Genomic DNA, 18,901 nt, shown 5'->3' on the forward strand with positions numbered 1-18,901 from the left:
GGCCCGCGAGGAGGGAGGAGGGAAGGGTTTCCCGCCGGGGCCGCGGGGATTGTGGGATTTCCGGGCGCTCACCCCGCTCCGGCACCGCCGGGCTGCGGGGGGATCCTCGCCTCCCCTTTGTCTCCCGCCTGTCCCCCGCTAGGCAGGAGCAAAGGCGGGAGGAGGAGGAGAAGGCGGCGGCTGGGAATGGGTAGGTGCGCATTCCCTCCCCTCGCGGCTGTGGCGGGCTGGCTCCCACTCCGCGAGATGCTCGTTTTGTCTCTGGGCTGCCCGCTTTAATCGTGGTTACATTGATCTTAACTGGGTTACCGAGTTGGAGTTACTCGTCAGATTTAAGTGCATCGCTTCCGATATTTGCCTTTCTTTGCAAATTCCAGGTTGCAAATGAGTCTGTGAGGGTGCTGGGTAGTTAGGCATCTTCCATTGTTGGTGGGTTGTTTTTTTTTTTTTTTTGTAGAATGCTGCCTGCAGAACCCTTAGGTCTTCATTTGGCGATTTCTTCAGTGTCTTGCCTGTACCTAAACGTGCTGATGCAGTGCAAGTGGAACGTAATTCATAAGGCATTTGTTTTCCTTTGTATTGTAGGACAGAATAGATGGATAACAGAAAAAATCAGTTTTTAAATTGCAATACAAAGATCCCATGCCATTTAGAGTGGCTGCAGGGAGTAGAAGTGAAGATTCTTCCCAACTGCTGTTTGTCAAGGAATTTCAAGATGTCTGGAGACAGTGCTCTGGAAGTGCCTTTCACGTGTATTTATGAACCTGAAATTGACTGTAAAACCAAAGCGTTTACGTTATTAAATCGGTAATATAAGTCAGGGGATTAAATATTATATGCAAAATTGAGGGTGTGTTACACACAAATTGTTGCTCAATTAGTTTTTATTATTTGGGAAGTACTATACTTCGTCCTTTGTATAGCACACTGATCAGCAGTGTTGTCCTTGTAAAGCTGGCAGGGTGACGCTTCATCCAAAGAATCTCTGCACTTGCAGAGCAAATGTTGAAAGCTCTTACATGAACAACAGAGTAATGTTGGAATTGCAATATCCCGCATGTGGTGATACTCTGTAGATAGCTGATAAAACTTACAGATGAATTTAAAATAATTAGGTTAGATGGTTTTCTGATTGTTTTATTGTCTGTTATCTCTGTGTGTTTTCTAGTGCGTTTATTTAACAGTGTGCCAAAGCAAACGTGCTTGGGGGGATATCTGTGGGATTCAGCCCAGAGCATGGATGCTGCAAATCAACTACATAGATTAAATTAAGAAGTAATATATGGGGGAAGAAATGGTAGATGGGCAAACCAGTAGGTGTCATATACGTGCATTTGTTAATAAGGGATAGCTTTTTAACCCTATGCAGCTCACTAACCTGCATTACATAAAAAGATGAGCTCTGGGTAGACAGCTAACTTGAACTGGAATTAATTGACAAGTGTCAATATAACACCCACTCTACAGAAGTATTCTGTTGTTTGGAGTTAATTGTCTCTCAGTAATGAATTTGGGAAGACATGGAAGTGCTCAGTGCAGTCTGGACATGAGGTTATATCACTGATTCTGGTCTCCTGCTCCCCAAACTATTATCAATGAGTAAGCTCAGAAATACTGTATTGGAACTGTTCTATGTGCTTGGGGTCAAGACTGCAGTCCTGAAAACTCAGTCTCTTACCATCAAGCTCTGAAGGTGCCTAAGCACTGAATGCCATATAGCCAATACCTTTAAAGTTATTAGGATATCTGATTCTTTTCCCCTTGTATGAGAGATGAGTAGCATGATGCCAGGCTTACAATAGTAAGTCTGTTGTGTTTTTCTGATGTTGTTATGCTTTCTTGATGTTGTTATTTTGCCATAGTCTCACAGGGAGCTTGGTCAGGTGGGAATTCTCCGATTGTGCCCAACGTCCTGCAGAGTCAGTCTTCTATTATGTTCAGTGACGGCTTTATAAGACAATTGGAAGAGGAGATGGTGCTGCTTTTCAAAGATGATTAGCTAAAGTGTTTGTTCAGAATGTGGTAGACCCTGCTTCAGATTTCTTTTTTGCCTAGAGGCATCAACCTACATCTTCCACTTTCTGGGCAAATATCCCAGTTGCCAAGTTGTGTGTTGTCTTCAGTTGTTCTGACTGAAACTGTGTTATTATCCAGAAAAAGAATGCGTGATTCACTGAGCCAGGAAGAGGATGTGTAAGAAGATGTTACCTTCCGAGAGTGGAGACATACAGCCTCTGATCCATGATTTCAGAAGTTATTTGTCATATATATTCTTGGAATAAACATGCAAAGCGCAGAATTTCCTGCCCTTTTCTCCCCAAGTGCCTGATAGAGCCATATTTCATTATGTTTGCGTGTGTGTTTTTTTTAAGTGTGGAGCCTTTTTTAAAATCAGTCTCAAATAGGAAAGGTGAACAGATGCTGCTTGGAGGATGTGACTTGTAGCTTGTATTTTCTCTTGGAAGGTGAAGATATGGGTAGATTTCCCCCACTAGGGAAGGAACTAAACCACAGTATTTTCCTTTCTGGGCTACCACCCTGCCTTATAAGAAGTGCACTGTCAGCAGCTGTATTATTAAAACCAAGAAACAAAAAGTAGCAGCACCATGGAGTAAGGATGGTGTTGACTCACCCAACTCACCCACCATGAAGATTTGAGGTGTGGGAGTCACATTGCAGAACAAAAAGAGCATTTTTGTATCTCTGTGTTGGGTGTTCTTAGAGTAGAATTGTGGAGTTCTTCCCATTGACTGTGCTTTTGTCGGGGCAGAATGTTAACTGCTCCACACTGAATGCATTGACTTAGGTTACACCGTGCTCAGCATGCTACCTGTTTACTTGGTCATCCCATGCTAAAATATCCAGCCTCCTCATGCACTTTTTGAGAAGCTTAGGCACTTGGGTTAAAATTACGGTTTCTTTGAGAGCTAAGCACATACCAAGTGAGGGAGCTGTTGTGTCCAGCATCTGGGTTTTGTCTTCCAGATGTGGCCCCAGTGTTTCTAAATGCTGGCTTTGGATACATGACGGGAATTACTGGTGCAGATGTATAAATGGGAGGGATGTTTACATTGTTGGCTTATTAAACTGCTTCTTGAAGAGCATCTGTATGTTCCTATTGTTAATTTTATGTTTAATTTTGCGCTTTCATGTGCATGTGTGTGCACATGCTGGTTTAGTTTGGAGCAGTGCCATTCTCATCCGCGTAACAGATTTCAGAGATTTTAAGTGTGACTTGAGGGAGAAGAGAACAAAATAACTTTTCTTGGTAATTTTTTAACTTGATAATTAACCATTCAAAGGAAAGAGTCAGAGCACTTTGATTATAATGTAGATGGCCAAATCCAAAGATGTTTTCCTTGATGAAACTAGTTTAAGTTTCTGCATGTGTTGTAGTTGATCTTGTGCTGATGTAGTTAGGACGTTACCTGGCAAAGGGGACCACAAGGCCACTGAAAGCCACTTTCATTGATCCTGTTCCTGAAAGTCTCTCTGGATTTGTGAGTTGCATCAAGTCCCTTGAGATATCTTATAAGGTTTTTCCCAGAGGGCCTAGCTACAGGATCGGGAACTTAAAACTGTATGCAGCAGTATCTAAAGTATTACACTGTTACCTGCTGGTGTCTTGAAGGTAGGCCTTGCTTGGTGGTGTCTGCAGGCAGTGGGCAGAAGGGATCTTACAAACCACCAGGTTTATTTTGTGAGGAGATTTTTATACTTTGGTACTAAAGAGTTTCTAGAGTAGCATATTGAGTAGTGTAACCTAGGTAATGTTTCATAAACCTTAAGCAGGAAAATACTAAGTAAAAAATCTTTATTAAGAGTGTCCATATGGACTTACACAAATACAGTTTTACTGTTTTGATTCCTGTCAACAGATTTGCACCTTGAAGCACACTTAGGTCGTTGTACTTGTATGCAACTCTGCTTGATTTGGTTTAGTAGTAAGCTAGTACATTGAGCTAAAACAAATAGATTTGAAGAAATGTTTAATGTGTATTTAAAGATTTTTTTTAAAAGGCAACCCAGGACAATGGACTAATAGTCAACATCAGAAGTTTTGTCTGTGTCCCAGCAATATGATACTGTATTAGCAAAACAGATGTTTAAATTTGGTACTTGGCTTTCTACTGCTGCTGTAAACAAAAATGTATCCTAATTGGGAAGAACTTGTAAAACTGAGATATTGACAGTTTCCTCTCATTTAGGCTAACAGTACTGTACACTGGTACAAATTGTAGATGATGACTGCTATAGCATTTCATTAATATTCTGGGGTTTGTTTCACAGTGTTGTCGACAGTCTTGGAGGCTGTGGAGTGTTGGAGAAAAACAATATTAGTGAGTGGTATCTTAGGAGAAGAAAAAAGCAGATGAAATAATTGACTGTGTTAGCTGGGGCATTGCAAATTGTCTTCGGTTGCTGGCAGTACATCACTTCCTCTGAGTTATTTATTCCTCCAGTCAGTAATTAGAACCAGTTCTTGCTCCCCTGCCATGGACAAACTGAGCTGCTGCTGATTCTAACAACTGCAGCAGGACAGAGTTCAGAATCTCTTTTGCACACGCAAAAATGTTTGAGCAAAGGTATTCCAGATTGGTGCAGGTGGTGGGCTGCCATAGCATCATGTGATGAAATTGTAACACACTGGGATGACTGGCTCAGTGTTCATGGGGCAAACGGTGGATGTTGTTTACCTGGACTTTAGCAGTGCCTGCAGCATGGTCTCCCATGTGATCCCTGTTGTCCACTTGGCGAAATATGGACTTGTAAGGTGGACCATAAAGTGACTGGAAAATTAGCAGGACAGTTGACCTTAAAGGTTTGTGACCAGCAGTACAGAGATCCAGTGGCAGCCAATTGCTAACAGAGCTCTCAGAGGTTGATATTGAGGCTGATGCTGTTACATGTCTTTATCAACTACCTGGGATGAAGGAATGGCATGAATCCTCACCAATTTCCCAGATAATACCAAAGCTTGGGGAACTTCAGCCCTGTTGTATAATGAAGAATAGGGCTGCCATGGAAGAAACTTGACAGAAATGGGCTGTCAGGAACCTCATGACTTTTAATAAAGGCAAATGTGAAGTCCTTCATCTGGGACAAAACAACCCCACCTACCTGCTGGACAGCAAACTAATGTGAGTCAGCAGCACGCTCTTGAGGTAAAGAAGGCCAGCTGCATACTGAGAGGTTAGTAAGTATGTGGGAAGGGTGTTAAGGGAGTTGTTTTTTCCCCTACATGCAGCACTTCTAGGACTACATCTGGAGTGTTGTGTCCAGTTTTGGCCTGTCCAGTTAAAAAAAAAAAAAAAAAGACAAAAACATATTGGAGTGAGTCTGGTTGAGAGTAACCAAAATGATGATGGGAGCAGAGGCCCATGGCTGAGAGAAATGGGTGCGTTCAGATTAAGAGCAGCAAATACCTAATAAGACTATAGAGAAGGTATAGCAAGGCTCTTCCAGGAGATTAATAGCAACACAAAGAGACAATGGACTCAAGATGTAAAAATGGAAATTCTGATTTCATATTAGGAAAAATCTTTTAACTGTGAGGCTAGTCAGCGTGTTGGAGGAACTGCCCAGAGAGGTCTCAAAACCCAGGTGGACTCAGCTGTGTATGACTTGCTGATTTCGGCCATTCTCTGAGCAGGAGATTGTAGTAGGTGACCTCTGGGGTGCCCTGCAGCCTCTGTGTGTGTATGGTTCTGTCAGAGCTGCTGCAACTGGACCACAGAGCACACACAGGCATGGTTTCAGCATAAATGTCACTGTTACTCTAGGTTGGTTATCCTTTTGTTGGTCCATCCTCTAATTCTGTCTTCAGGGTTGTGCTGTCTCTTGAGGGAGGAAATAATGCCTCCATCTCACTGTGTTGCAGTTTTTTCAGAGAAAATTGCGAGCTTGCCCTCAAAAAGAGAGTAGCTAAGAGGCTTTTTTTCTATGGTTGCTGTTTTGCAGACCAGTTTTTTAAAATGTCCTCTGTCTTTCTTAGTGGTAGGTCATGATTTTTCTGCTATTAAGTTGTAAAAAATCTTGGGTTTTTTGCTTTTTAATGTTTTGTGTAATCAATTTAGTATTTATTGTGCTGCACTTGGCTTGGTGCAACCCCGAGTATCAGTGCAAGCTGGGGCATGAGTAGACTGAGAGCAGCTCTGCCAGGGACTTGGGGTTGCTGATGGACGAGAGGCTGGATATGAGTTGGCGATGCACACTTCCAGAAATCCAGACCTATTCTGGGCTGCATCCAAAGCAGTGTGGCCAGCAGGTCGAGGGAGGGGATTCTGCCTCTCCACTCCTCTCTGGTGAGGCCCCACCTGGAGTATTGCATCCAGCTCTGTTGGACTGAGGCCAGAGATGGGCCTCAAGAATTGTCAGGGGGCAGGAGCACCTGTCCCACGAGGACAGGCTGTGAGAGAGTTAGGGCTGTTTATCCTGGAGAAGAGAAGGTTCTAGGAAGATGTTATGGTCACCTTTGAGTACATAAAGGGGACTTAGACTCCTTTAGCTGAAGGAGGGTTGATTCACATTGGATGTAAGGAAGAATTTTTTAAAAAGAGGATGGTGATACTTTGGGACAGGTTGCCTGAAGAGGTGGTTGAAGCTCTGTTCCTGAAAACATTCAAGGTCAGGTTGGATGGGGTTCTGATCGACCTGATCTAGTTGATGGTGTCCCTGCTCATTGCAGGGAAGTTTGGACGAGATGACCTCTAAAGGTCCCTTCCAACCCAAAACATTCTATGAATCTATGCATGTTGCACTTAAGTATAGGATCTTTGGGTGAGTGTGGCTTAGTTGAGACTACTGTGGTTTTTTCAATTAAACATAAGTTCATCTTTATATTCCCATTTGCTGGGATGAAATGTGTGTGCTAACACAGGTGCACCAACATGTATTGAGTCCTACAGCTGTGAATAGCACACACAGTTTGCGAATCCCTGTGCCAGTAGAAAGTTTTCTTTCTCCTTGCTAAGGCTGCTTAATATTTTCTCAGTGGTTCTGCTCTTGGAAAAAGTTGTGTGAGAGTGTCTTGGGGAGCTGGCTGACTTTGCTTTTAGTTATGACTGTATTTTGAATCAAATGTTTTTGAAGTAGGTATGTCTCAAGACTCCTTCCCTTATTAGAGCTCAAGGCCTGGCAACCTCCTAGACTGAAGTAAACGAAGCAAAGAGCTGAACTGTTTAGTTGTCATTTTCTTTGAGGCTGGTTTACAGAGAGGCACTGAAATATTTACAGTAACGAGATACAAAATTGATGAGACTGTAATACAGGTGTATTTGTAATTAAAATCATCCTAAGCTAAACAGATGAAAACAAGGTTTAAAGTGATTTAAATGTAGCTGTGTTTGGGAATTGCTGTGATGCAACCAGATACATATTAAATTTATTTATAACAGCGTTCTAATGCCAGCCTTTATTAAACTTACTTTACAGAGTTGTAGAATATATACAGATTTGTAGATGCCATTACCTTCAGTCACTAAAAAAATAATCTCTATGTGCAATGGCAATTTTTCATGTTGCTGGTGAGAGAACAGTGTTTGAAGATACTGGTTATATGTTTGTGAGATGCTCTTGGTTCTGTCAGTTGCAGTGTGATGAAAAAATATGGGCAGAAAGACACTGCTGCCCCTCACAACTGAAGATTACTGCCCTGCAGCAGAGCTGAGGCTGCCTGAGCTTTATAGTTTTAGAATATTACCTTAAAATGTCAAATTATGTAACAATACCCCTTGCTGCTGCAGCTAAAGCAACTGTATCCAAGGGTCATTATTTTGGTTTCTCTTAGGCGTCAATTCTTACATTTTAAAATCTAGTCAGGAAGTGTATGCACCAGGGTTAGATGTGTCCAAATTTGAAGTAATTGCAGGTTATGCTGGTTTAGATGAATTGTGAGGCTTAACTTTTATATGCTGCACAATGTCTGTAGGAAGTAGGAAGGCTTTGAGTTTTGCTGAAGTACCAAATTATCACAGAGTAACTAAATGTGATTATTTGGTTACTTGATTTTAATTTACTGGTTCAAATTTGTGAGTTAGATAACATACTGAATGTGCAACAGGATTGGCTGTACATTTTGCAAAATGACTAGCATGTGGTATTGTCAGCTTAGTTTGTAGATCAACATGGACAGAAAAGATATTTCAAAGGGACCATGTGAATATTTTACTGGTTTTTGCTAATACTGCATTATATTTTAAAATTTAATTCCAGTATTCTGGTTTGAAGACTGTTTTCCAAAGTGTCAGGAGTGAGATTTTGTTGCATAAGTACTTAATTTTGTGAATATGCTTCAAACCTTCAAGCCTTGTCCTCACTAGGAGGCACTGGACACGGGGATAGACGTCAGCAAGCTGTGAGTTGACCTCAGATGGCATTTAACTGTTGTTTCAGGAGTTGTTGCAGAATTTGAGCTGCCCGTTTTTGTGTTTTAAATATGTAGCCTATCCTCACCACTATGTGCCATAGATTAGCCTGTGATACCATGCTTTGTGAGTGCATTTAGGCAAAATGGCATTGAAAATGTTTAACTGTTTGCTGGGAGCTTAGTACACTGTAGCAGGTAGAAAATCTGTAGTTTGGGGTATGATGTATTGATAGCCCTTGTATGCATAAACTTTTTGGCTGTAAATGCAGGAAGAGGAAGACTTTCCCATTATCAGTTATGTTTGGTGATGTCGAAATACTGTAATGAATTGGGTCTTACTGTATATAGAATACCTGTAAATAAGATAAACAATTTTATGCCTAAGTAGTGTATTTAAATCCTAAATATAAAATGTGTGTTATACATTACTAAATCTGATAACGTGTGCTAATGGACTTGTAAAGACCATTTGGTGCCATGAGAAATGTACTTCTCGATCATTGTAGTTTTGAAATTCTTGTCCATGTAGTTATGTTGGAAATAAAAGTAAAAATAATAAGTTTAGACTATAGGGTTTCCTTATAGGGAAGATATTCTGAGCAGCATTTCAATTAATATAATTCTAGATACTGCTTATGAAACTTAGCTGGAGACACACTGTGGTAGCTAAGTTGCGGCAGTCTTTCAATTAAAAAATATTAACTACTTGGAGTTCCTTCTTAAATTGGGAAAGAAAGAACTTTAAAAATGCTTGTAAAGTTCTAAGGGAAAATAGTCTCATGAATCTTAAACTTTTTGGTTTTGATGCTGATAGATTTCTATCTCAAAGTGTAAAACTGAATGTAATTTACAGCACACATTGCTGATCGCTGCTGATGGTTAACTAGTGCTTAATGTAGTGCTTCCTGAAAGAAAGAAAGAAAGTTACCTTGTACTTCATGGTGCCTTTTGTAATGTTGTCACTGTGTCAACTGAAGGTGTGGACAAAACTTGAGATAAAACCATGCAGTGTCACAAGGATTTAACCTAGTGGGTTAGGCACTGATTTATCTCTCAGAGCATATACTGGTGTTTTGCTCTCAGTTGTAAGTGATAGTGATGTGTACAGATGTGCAAATAGTGCCAGAAAATACCTGAATTTCCCTGGAACTTTTATTCTAAAGCTAACTAGACTAAGGAAAATAAGGCTCACTTCAAGCAATAAGAAAGAAATACACTGGCATCAGGTAATACAGTCCCTTCTTCATGACTTTCAGAAATAAATCTGAACTAGTCCATTTGCCTTAAATAAAAGTGTTGTTTTTCAAATGTTACATAATTAATAGCATTCCTGAAACATATTGTTCGTATTAAGTCATAAGTGTTATTGTCTTTTTTCTATATGAAATATCAAACTCTGCTGTCCTACATCCAAATTGAAGCCACTCCCTAAATAGCAAAAGCAGAGTTAGTCTAAGCCAGTCTAAGTCTGCTGCTGCAAGAGGCAATCATGCAATGTTTCCATTTCTATTCCTGCTTTTGCATGAGCATTAATGCAGGCATATGGTAAGGTGCACCAGCAACCTGATGCCCCTGAGGGGTAGTCCTCACTATCAGTCTATAGACAGATTTTTGGTTGGATCTATTTAATAGAGCCTTGATACAGTTTGTCATTTGGTTGCTTATATGTGCTAGTGGAAGCACGAGGGAAGGGTGAGTTGAAGAGGAGAAAGGGACAGTGTCTTTAAAGACAGTATGGACACAGGATGGTTGAAAGAAGGGAGAATTTTCTTTCGTGTTCCTCTGGTCCTGGCTGCCTGATCGTGCTTTCTCTCAGGCCAGTTCTGGTGCACTGAGCCAGTTCAACTCATTAGCCCAGCAGAGAAACACGTACTTTTTGCCAGATTAATGAATTCAGCTAGTATGGAGAGTAGCCTGCTATGTGCCAGAGCTGGCATAAGCTGACTGTGGGGGATGGAGGGCAAGAAAATTCTTTTTTGGTGTTTGGAAGTGGTTACATTGATCTGCTCTATCTCATTGAACATCACTATTAAGGGCAGGTTTTCTTTTTGAGGACTTACTGATTCATATGTTCTAATAACTTTAACTTTGAAATTGGAAGCAAAGTCTCTGAGAGGCAAGAATTTGATGCTTTTCAGATGTATGTGTACAGTGAAGTAGAAATTAGCTCTTTTATCCAGTTACGTATTTTGCATCTCTGACAAATTTCTGTAGGTGTATGACGGTTAAATAATTTTTATATGATTTTTTTCATACTTAAACCTTCTGGACTGAAACAAACTCAATTTCAAAATGGGTGCTTTCGAGTAATGTGTCACTGCTGAGTACTCCTGCCAGCACTGTCCCCACCCTGTGCTGTGTGAAAGACCCTTACAAGCTGGAACAACTGTCCTATTCTGTAAATATTTTTGGCCAAGAAATAGTCTGCTTTTAAGTTTGGAATTCAAACTGTGACCATAAACTACTGTTTTTTCTTTCTTTATATAAATCCTTTGAAGAAATGGTATTTTAAAGTAGTAAATTACGACACCTGTTTGTTAACTGATATTTCTCTCTACATATCTTTTGCTTAGTGTTGCAGCCAGTATGGGTTTATGAAAGGCAGGTCCTTCTTGACCAATCTGATCTCCTTCTGTGATAGAGTTACCCACCACCTGGTGGATGAGGGAAGGGCTCTGGATGTTGGATGTCATCTGCCTAGAATTTAGTAAAGCCTTTGGCACCATTTCCCGTGGCATTCTCCTGGGGAAACTGGCTTCCCATGGTGTGAATGGGTGTGATCTTTGCTGCGTAAAAACTGGATGGACGGCCAGGCCCAGAGAGTGGTGGTGAATGGGGTTGCATCCAGCCGGTGACCAGTCAAATAGTGTTTGCCAGTGCTCAGTGTTGGGGCCAGTCCTATTTAACGTCTTCATCAATGACCTGGACAAGGGTATCAATTGCACCCTAAGCCAGTTTGCAGATGACACCAAGTTGGGCAGGAGCATTGATCTTCTGGAGGACAGGAGAGCTCTAGAGAGGGTCTAGAAAGGCTGGATAGATGGGCTGAGGCCAGTTGCATGAGGTTCAGTAAGATGAAGTGCAGAGCCCTGAACTTGGGTTGCAACAATCCCCTGCAGAGCTGCTGGCTGGGGTGTAAGGGTGGCTGGAAAGCTGCTCAGTGGAAAAGGACCTGGTGGTGCTGGTCAACAGTGGCTGAACAGGAGCCCATCTGTGCCCAGATGGCCAAGAAGGCCAGTGGCATACTGGCCTGGATCAGCAATAGTGTGGCCAGCAGGACCAGGGTAGTGATTGTCCCCCTGTACTGGTGAGGCCATGACTGGAATTCTGTGTTCAGATTTGGGCCACTAACTACAAGGAAGACACTCAGGTACTGGACTGTGTCCAGAGAAGGGCAACAGAGCTGGCACTTGAGGACATGGTTTAATGGTGAACATGATGATAGTGCTGGGTTAGCAGTTGGACTTGATGATCTTAAAGGTGTTTTCCAACCTTAATGATTCTATGACCTCATGAGAAAAGGCTTCGGACCCTCCAAGGAAGGATTTAAGTCTTCAAGACAGGACTTTGGGCCCTGGAAATGGGCTTTTGGATGTGAGAAAGAGAGTTTGAACTCTGAGGTTGGGTTTTCATGGGTTTTGGGCCCTACAAGGATGCTTCAATACCACAAATGAAGGCTTTCCCCCCCTATAAATGGGTCTTGGGAGTCATAGAGGAAGGCTTTGAGCCCATTAGATTGAAGGCTGAATCCTAAATAGGAGGCTTTGATTCCTGAGATGGAGGCTTTGGAAACAGGGTTTGGGCCTGAAGATGTGCCTTTGTACTCTATAAAGAAGACTTTGAATTCTACAGGTGAAGCTTTGGACCTTCCAAATCAGACTTTGGGCCTTCAAAATAGTGTTCTGGGCCCTTCAGGTGAGTCTTGAGACCTAAGGAGCAGGGCTTGAAACTTAGAAATGAGTGTTTGTGCCCAAACAAGGAGGGTTTGGACTCCTGGGTAGCAGTTGGACACAGTGATCTAAGAGGTCTTTTCCAGCCTTAATAGTTCAGTGATTCCATGATGTTAAGCCAGTGTGCCTTGGAGTAGCTGTTACTGTAGTTACTGTTGCTATGATGTTTGTATACATAGACTTAGATAGACCTAGCAGGGCTGCAGACACTTGAGATGATGCACAGATTTTGAAAAACTGTTTTAAATACCTATTCATAAGCTACTGGGTCTTTCCAGTGGGTTTTCATTTTTCTCAGCTTTCCTGCTGGTATTTTTTGGGATGAGTGCATCTGAGGTGCAAAGATAGCAGTTGGTACTGACAGCAGCTGAAACCTCTGAAATCAGTCAGTTAAGGAGTAAAACATGTTCACTGAATAAAACACTGCAGTCACACAGTTGGGATTGCCCCACTACGTCTTCTGCCCTTTCATGATATTAAGTTTGGTGCTTGTGTGGCCTGTAGAAATGAGAAGTTATGAACATTAAACTGCATGCCAGTGCCACTTCCTCTGCTCCCAACCTGAGACTGGGAACTAGAACAGTTTTTGTGCAGTAGCATGTTCAGAGTAGCTGTAGTGAATGAAGCTCTTCTGGAAGGGACTGGTTCATAATTGTGGCATGAGGAGATCGGGATCTGAGCAGTTTTCTGGAGAATAAGCCTACTAGAGTTGTCTGCTGTGTCTTTTGTATTTAATCTGAAGATCTGTTGGCATCGATGAGATGTGCAGTATCCTTGTAAGCCTTCTAGAAGGATTAATGATTCCTGTGTGGGGAGATGGGATGAGCAGAATGCAGAGCTGGTGACACAGAAGTAGTAGAGGGAGAGTGCTCTGCTGCTGACAGAGTTGGCTTGTTTGCATGTGCAGAGAGAGGGAAAGGGTGTTCAAATGCATATGCTGAAGTTGAAGAATAAGAAAACTACAAGTTATGGTAAGATTGAAATGTCAGCTTCAAAGACAGCGGAAGGTGTGACATTTCGCTGAAATGTTGTGGCAAGAACAAGGCATGTGCATGTTCAAATGTGTGGTTGGTCAGTGGTACCTTAACTACTCGACGTGATCAGGAATCCAACCATAGAGCTTTACTGATTGGCTTTCAGCTCTGATGGGCAGGTAAGAGATGATGGAAGGAAATTTTATTTTGTTGTTGTTGTCTGTGTGTATTTGAATAGGCATACCTGGGGTGTGTGGTGTATTTTTAGGGGGAAGGTGTTTGTTTTTCTAGCGGGATCCTTGTGTGATGATGGCTCATTCATAATGCTTGCATAGTTCTTTTACAGTGCCTTTAATATTTTGCAGATGGAAAATGTAGGTGCCTTTACATGTATTTTGCTTTCTCTTTCTTTGTCACTAAGCCAGCATTATTCTGGAGTATAAAACTGTGCTCCTTATCTACCACTGTGCCTAAGCCAGATGGAACAGGCCATTAGTACTTGGTACAGTATGGCTGTGCTGAGTTCTAGCTCATGCATTGGTTTGGGAAGTTACCCTGTGCTACCCAGCTTGGAATGCTGATTATGTGGAGAATGGAAAGGCTGCCATTTGCAGGAAAGGGTCAAACCAGTCTGGTGTCAGATATGGATGGTAAAATGTCATCTTGGTTAATGACTAGTCTAGCTACATTCTCCAGTTACTCATTTGGTTTACTAATGATTGGGTGTTTAGTCTTCTGGATGCCTATGACTTCTTCCATATTGAGTCTCAGGCAGCTTTCAGTCCTGGGAGGATTTCCTCAGCAAGAGAATCATACTGGCACCTGTTTTATGGCCAGTAATGTCTTATTCTCTAATGGAGAGACTCTAGCAATAGTGAATGTAGTAATGCCTAGCTTTTTGGAAAGAGCATTGCCTTGAATGCAGTTTGTGTCCTGACCATTTGCTTATTTTGGCAAATTTTTGACTCCTCTGAGTTCCTGATATGCTTTTAGTCATAGCAGCAAAATATTCACTCCCCTAAAGGGGGACAGTGTGTCATAAGTAAAGGTGAAAATGAGGGGCTGGGAACAGACTGCCCTTTGCTGGTGCCGGGCACTGAACTGCTTGTGAGCTCTGGTGTTGCACAGTTTTTGTTGTTGGAATGCTGAGGCTTAGTATTTATGTAGAATAGCAGCAACACTAAGCATGGCATATTAGTGTGCATCTTAGTGTGGTGATTGTGATAGATGTGGTTTTTATGCTGTATTCTGTCTGGTTTAAGCTGTCCCTAGCTAGTTATTCTTTGTGCAAGTAAAAGATTAAATTACAGTTCATTATGAAAAATGTCAAATTGTAAATTAAGATGACTTTCTTTCTGTGAAAAGACTTTTGTTTTCTACCTTCCCTTTCTCCTCTTTGCCAGGCCCCCTTCTAACTCCAGATTCAAGGGTGTCCTGTAAGTTGGTGTTTGTGTTACTGTGTATGAAAGATGTGAATGACAGATACGGGCTTTTTCTTTCATATGTGCTGATTTTTTTAAGACAGTTGAATACAACAGGGTTCTTGTTTCAGAGTTGTTTACTAGACTAACTACTACATGTTCAAAGAATATTCTCAATTTTCTACACATGAATAATAATTTTTATAAAATTTTGTTGCCTAAACCCAGAAAAATACCAAAGTACCTTGATGCATGTGTTAGGAACTGGCAATGAAGTTCAAAAAAATCTTTTTAAACTCTTGTTGCTTTTCAGTTTCCAAAGCATTGAAATTGTGGAGGTAGCTTTGCCGCTTGCTTCCAGCTTGCAGGGGTTAGCAGCTGGTTCTGTGGCTGCAGCCAGTGTAAGAGGGGCAGCTCCATGTTGCAAGCAGTCTGCTGTGCAGGGTTGAGATTGACAGGAAGGCGTGTTGAAATTTTGAGGATGTGATGGGGGGCAAGTGACTGCCTGAAACAAAATGTTAAATAAATATTTCTTACCAGAATGTAAGCATTACAAATAATTGGTAAATGTCAAAATGGAAATGCCTGGTATATATTCAGTAACTGCTGAATATTAAGGTTTGGAAATACAAAACTTTAACATACCACGAAATGAAATTTGATCAAATTGAATATATTTAACAGTCCTTTAGTGAGGAGTCTGTTGTTCAACTCCAGCTGTTTCTTCCGAGATCCTTTCAGGATACCCTCGCTGTTCAGAGCATAGTAGTGGGGTTTTTGATACACATTGTTCCTTCAGTTCAGCATTAGGAAAAGAAATATTTAAGTTCACTGATTTTAGTAGCTATTACTGCTCATCACTATTGCTATAGATAATTGCCGAGTTTCTGGGTTTGATGGTTTTTCAAGTGAAGGTGTTAAAAGGAAAAGTCCTGAAAAAACAGTATGTACATCAGGAGTTATTTAGAAATTGAATTTCTTGATCAGCTTGTGACTTGACAAGCCTTTGGTGAACTTCAGCTGTAGTTTCAGAATCTGGAAGTTCTGCCAAGGTCACTGGGAAGTGCAGAAACTGATGGGTTAGTAGTAAATCAATGTTAGGTGCGCACTTTTGTCATTCATGTTCCAGAAGTATGGGTATTCTTTGTCAAGGATCCACCACCTTTTAATCTTACTCATCTGAATATTGCTGTCTAATGTCTGTCTTCGAGGTCTGTGCAAAGTTGCATCCCAGAATATGCTGCTGACTGTGTTCCTGTATTTTTCTTTCAAGCTGGGGCTCATTAGCAGAGTGACCGAATCAGTGAAAAACATCGTGCCGGGATGGTTGCAGAAGTATTTCAATAAAAGGGAAGATAAATGTGTAGATACGAATGAATCGGCAAACGAGGAAGAGAATCCAGTAAATTATCACCATGATTATGCAAATGAAGATGCCTTGGTAATTGATGGGAGAATCACGCCTGAATCAGCAAGAATTAATTTAGAAGGTATGTGAAATATCATTTAGTATTCTGACCATCTGTATTTATTCACAGATTTCTAGTTTTGAATCTTCATTTCCAGGGGAGGCTAGAAGGAGCATTTGGACAGAAAGAAAGCAAACAACAAAAAACCCCACAACACCCAAACCAAAACGACCAACCAACCAAAAACCCCAACCAAAAACAGCCCCACACAAAGCAAAATCAAAGTAAAAAACCTCAGCAACTCAGTTTTTAGAACTGGCTCAGCTTCAAAGTTTAAACATAATTTCAAAATATACTGGAAGTTGACTTACAGGCCCTGGAAGTCATGAGTTAACTTCAGGTAGTCAACTAGCCAAGTGCAAAATATTGCTAACATTCATTTGTGAGTGTGTTGGGTTATGTTTTCTTTTTAAAGGATCTGGAATGAAAGTTTATCTAATTGCCTGAGGTAGTAGAAACATTAATTTGTTTTGTTGTCCTCAAAAGACCAGATGCTAGAATGCCAGAGGAAAATTCCCTCATGTGTCCTGATTATTTTTCTTTTCTTTTCCTTTGGGCTTCTTCAATCAATTTATTACATTTCCTTGTTAGTTTAGTGGAGATCTGGGGAACTTTGTTTATGATGTTATTCTTTTTGAAATATTTTGTAACATTAAGGTGTGGCATTGCTTGGGGTCTTTGAAAACCATTTGGATCCTTGGCAAAGAAATTTATAACCCTTTTACCATATTAAAATTAATCTGTGGTTTATATCTATGCTTCTCACTGTTTCTGTAGTACTTTGTGAATTTGTATATGCTCTCATTTGAGTTTCTCTTAAATTAGCAGTTTTGGGACCTCAGTTTTTAATTAGGTGAGAAATTTTGTCTGAACACGTACATAACCATCTGTGTGGACAGTCAGTTGCTTCTGTTGTTGGCAGAATGAAAAATAATGAGGAAATACCTTTGTCACCAATGTCATCTAATTGTAAATAAAGAGCTTTACTGCTCTCTGTGTAGCTGTAGCTTGAGAATAAGTTTGTATAAAGGAATAGAGAAGGTTTTCATGAATGAGTAATCTGTGTTGGCTTTCCTAAAGAATTGTGTGAAAGGACCTTTCAGTGAGAACAGCTGCACGGCAAACTTTCTAGCTCCAAGAAATCAGGAGCAGATGGGACACCCTAGAACGTCAGTAGCTTGTGTTGCAGTTCGTGGATATTGTAGTCTAATCTTTCTAGCTGTAGTTAATAATAATATTTTTTATTATTACTGGTATTTTTATTTTAGAAAGCCTGTTTCTTTGGCTCTGAGGCACCAATTTGCTAGAGCCTGTATTCTTTGCTTGGCCAGCCTTTGGTCTCATAATGCTTTCTTTCATCTCGAACAAGACAGTCCTAAAATCTACCAGTGCTTTGGAGAATTAATTGCTAGTACTGCTGTGCTTATGAAGATTGAAGTGGCTAGTTTAAGCTTCAGTGCAAATGTCAGGATGGTAGTGTCTCAAAGTTAAGTTCACACCCAGAAATCCCGGGAGGGACTGTAGACATACGGATATCAGGCAAGATGGCCATTAATAGCTGTTCCGTTCATGTGGCGAGTTGGAGCTGTGAGGCCACCATTTGCAGGACACTGGCAATGTTTACAGACCCTTTTCATGAGGAAAAAATGCCCATCTTACAACTGAGGCCATGTTGCTTACTTGTCCTTTGTGCCAAAATCTCAAAAACTAATAGATAGGAGGTAATTTGCCTGTAGCATGACCTGATATGATAGAATTTGGAAGGGAGGATGATGACACCAGAACAAATAAACCCCCCCAGAATCTCTGCAAATACACGTTTTCATGCTACATAATCATACTAACATCGTCTTTTTTACAAGATGATAAAAACTGCAGAGTTGTCTGTAACTTGTCAGGTAACCTCAAATTTTGGAAAGCTTATTGCAAGCATTATCTGGAGGAGAAGGAATTTATAGATGTTTGATTTAGTGAAAGACACAGTTTAAGCGCTTGAGCACAGGGTCAGAATTTGGTATTGTAAAATCCCATCAAGTACTTCTTAATGTGACATCAATGCTTAGTATTGCAAGCAGTGTTGCTGTTGTAATCAGACAGATGAAACCCTATCTGGGTGAGGAAGTTAAATTCAGCTTCTCTATTTTTGTGCTTAGAACTTGGCAATAAGCGTGGCTGTTGATAGAAAACAGGTTTTGGCTTCTGTGAGCTTGTCTACAGGGAAGCTGATTGTTTCGCTGTATTTGTTTAGAACCATCCACAAGCAGGTCTGCACTGAACTTCTCAGATGTGTTAACAAGGCCCTCTCTTCACCGGAGCCATTTGAACTGCACTGTGTTGGATTCCACAGTCCCACACTGTCAGCCCTCCACATCATCTTCACTTGGCATCGGCAGTCCTGGGCTGTCCCTCGTAAAGGAAATAAAAGATTCTACCTCTCAGCATGATGACGATAACATCTCAACAACCAGTGGCTTCTCCTCTAGAGCATCTGATAAAGGTAACTTGTTCTCTAATTGATTTGCTTGATAACATGAAGTACTTTGTATTCTTCAATATTCCACATTGCTTTAGTAAGTAAATAGGCAGGAGAATTCTTAGTAGGAGAATGTGAGCTCTGGATGTTAGAATTCAATTTAATTTTTAGTATTTTAGAAGTATGTAATCCTGTCACCTTTTAAATATAACCATGCTTGGAATGCATTTTTGAGTCCCTGATATT

General features: G+C 40.9%; 1 protein-coding gene across 1 annotated transcript in view; it reads left to right on the forward strand.

Annotated features, from left to right (window-relative positions):
* NUP153 (nucleoporin 153) overlaps positions 1 to 18,901 on the forward strand; it is a 45,543-nt gene that overhangs the window by 2,213 nt on the left and 24,429 nt on the right. The window contains exons 3-4 of the mRNA XM_017730632.1: positions 15,987 to 16,203; positions 18,431 to 18,679. Coding sequence (XP_017586121.1) covers positions 15,987 to 16,203; positions 18,431 to 18,679 — 466 coding nt within the window. The remainder of the gene's footprint in view (positions 1 to 15,986; positions 16,204 to 18,430; positions 18,680 to 18,901) is intronic.

The sequence above is a fragment of the Corvus brachyrhynchos genome, unplaced genomic scaffold (assembly GCF_000691975.1).
Source record: "Corvus brachyrhynchos isolate BGI_N302 unplaced genomic scaffold, ASM69197v1 scaffold43, whole genome shotgun sequence".
NCBI lineage: Eukaryota > Metazoa > Chordata > Aves > Passeriformes > Corvidae > Corvus > Corvus brachyrhynchos.